Below are 2,436 nucleotides of genomic sequence, written 5' to 3'. Positions count from 1 at the left end.
AGGAAGGAAGGAAGGAAGGAAGGAAGGAAGGAAGGAAGGAAGGAAGGAAGGGAGAAAGCAGGATGTATTCAAGAAGAAATAGAGGACGTGAGTTAATAACCATTCAAAGAGCTATGTTGTCCCAAAATCCTTCATCTCACAAACCACGAAAGATAGTAGTCACAGAGTTTACAGGTGAATCTTAAAAAACTTTCAGGGTAAAGATAATTCTTGTGCAAAATATTTTCAATAACTAAGAAAAGAAGATTTACTCACTTTATGAGCTTATTATAAGATTGATTCAAAACTGGACAAGAATACTAACAAAATAAAATTTTAAATGAGTTTTGCTTATAATCATAAACACATTTGAAATAAAACACTAGCAAATAAAGTCTAGCAATCTGTGTGTATGTAATGTGTGCATCTCTCAGAGCCAAGCAGTTTATACCAGAACCATATGGCTGCTTGACTATCAGAAAAATTGTTGATGTAATTCAGCAATTCAAAAGAAGGGTGAAGAAAAACCACATTGTCCCCCCAAGAGATGCAGTAGCAGCTCTCAATAAAACTCAACGATTATTTCTGATTAAATTCTTTGCATTTTAAATGAACCAGTTGTCAATTTACTGCCTCTCAGCTTCAAATTCACCCTTCAATACCAGCTCTGCAATAAGGCACAGGGCCCTCTAAGCATCTTCTCCTTTACAGTGAGGGTGATGGTAAGCTTGCCACAAGATGGTGGAGGCAGGCCCTCAGGAGGACGGGGCCTCTCATTCTGGAGCAGTTTTGCATTCCTATGGTCATACAGGGTGGCTGGTCAGTTGTATACAGGTATGAGGACAACCATGGTGTTTCCTTTTAAAGGGTGAATTGCTTGAGTCCAGGAGTTTGAGACCAGTCCAGGCAACAAGGCGAAACTCCATCTCTACAAACAATTCAAAAAACTAGCCTGGTGTGGTGGCATGCACCTGTGGCCCCAGCTATTCAGGAGGCTGAGGCAGGAGCATCACCTGAGCCAGAGAAGTAGAAGCTGCCCTGAGCTGAGATCGGGCCACTGCACTCCAGCCCCAGCAACAAACAGAGCGAGACCCTGTCTCAAAAAAAAAAAAAAAAAAAAAGCATGTATCTGTAAGTACATATTTATCTGTAAGTGTGCCTTAAGCTTCTGTCATTAAACTGAGTGCTCCCAAGGGCTCCTGGTGTTCCTTCACTAGACAGACAGATTCCTGAGGAAATAACCTTCTCCCCTGAGATTCTCCCACGAACCCCTATCCAAGTTTTGGATCACAGAGCAAGCTCAGCATGAGACGTAAGTGACAGCTGGACGCTTAAGCATAAAATGTATGTGCTGGAAACGACTGCGCGGAAGGTAAGTCCTCACGCTGGGCCCCCAGAATCGGAGGCTCTTGCTACCCTGCGCTTGTAGGGGAACAAGATCCCGGAGGTGAGGGCAGCACTCACGTGGTGACGGTATTGAAGCCACAGGCCCTCAGCTTCAGCAGGCGGTCCCTCCAGTACGCCCTGGGCACCCGGAAATAGTGGATGGAGCCCCCGCAGATGAGGAACCTGTGGCCCTCCAGCGTGAAGTGCGGCTTTCCCCGACCTGTGCTTGCAGTTCCGAGTCCCACAGATCGATTCTTCAGCTCCAGAGGGGTCAGATGAGACCAGTTAAACCTGGAGGGGGCGGGCGAGGGAAAGAAAGCGGAAAGGGAGAGAGAACTCGGGAGAGGGCTCGAGGGACGGCTGAAACCCTAGCGAAAAACAGAAGTTCTTGTTGGTAGGACGTGTTCTGTGCACAATCGCGACATGATTCTCTCCAAGAAAGGTGAGGTCGCTCCCCTCCCGCCCCGGGAATGCGGCTCTCAGGCAAACCTGGGCTGGGGCGGATGCGCTGTTCCAAGCATGAGGCTCTCTTCGTGCTTAAACCGAGGAGCGAAAGCTGGTAAGATGAACGGCAGGAAGAAGACGCCCACCATTCTCCTCCAGGAGAGGCGCGGGCTGGAAGGAGAAAGGAGAACAGTGACAAGGGGAAGGTGCTGGCCCCACCAAGCGCCGGGGGCCGCGAAGCTGTGCCGGGGGCGCTTTAGGGGCCGGAGCCAGGGAGGGGGCCCGCGACACAGGCGGCTCTTCTGGGCGGGCCCAGGGCCAGGAGAGCGCAGCATGGAGGCCGGGGACAGACGTTCAGTCCTAGACCCTAGAGACGGGGCTGGGCACTGCGGGTGGGTGTCTGGGAGAGGTGGAGGCGGGCGCACTCCACCACCAGGTTCAGGAAGGACACGGTGTCCAGCCGCTGGAGCCCCCGGCCTGCGTCCCCAGCCCTGATTTCCTGGCATCTGGTGAACAGCCCCTCCGCAGGGTGGGGGTAGCAAGGGGATCTGCAGAGGAAAGCTGCGGAGAGCGGGCTTAATGACGCGGCTCGGCGCGGCGCACGCCTGGGGCGCCTGGCTGGCCACA

At 51.9% G+C, this 2,436-nt stretch overlaps 1 protein-coding gene across 1 annotated transcript in view; it reads right to left on the bottom strand.

Annotated features, from left to right (window-relative positions):
* GLB1L3 (galactosidase, beta 1-like 3) overlaps window positions 1-2,144 on the bottom strand; it is a 38,013-nt gene extending 35,869 nt beyond the window's left edge. Inside the window, exons 1-2 of the mRNA XM_011997213.1 lie at window positions 1,855-2,144; window positions 1,444-1,656 (exon numbers count right to left, since the gene is read on the bottom strand). Coding sequence (XP_011852603.1) covers window positions 1,444-1,656; window positions 1,855-2,144 — 503 coding nt within the window. The remainder of the gene's footprint in view (window positions 1-1,443; window positions 1,657-1,854) is intronic.
* Window positions 2,145-2,436: the final 292 nt, after the last annotated feature.

The sequence above is a fragment of the Mandrillus leucophaeus genome, unplaced genomic scaffold (genome assembly GCF_000951045.1).
Source record: "Mandrillus leucophaeus isolate KB7577 unplaced genomic scaffold, Mleu.le_1.0 Scaffold533, whole genome shotgun sequence".
Classification (NCBI taxonomy): domain Eukaryota; kingdom Metazoa; phylum Chordata; class Mammalia; order Primates; family Cercopithecidae; genus Mandrillus; species Mandrillus leucophaeus.
The sequence above is the reverse complement of the archived record's forward strand: the minus strand, read 5'-3'. Positions and strand labels throughout refer to the sequence as shown.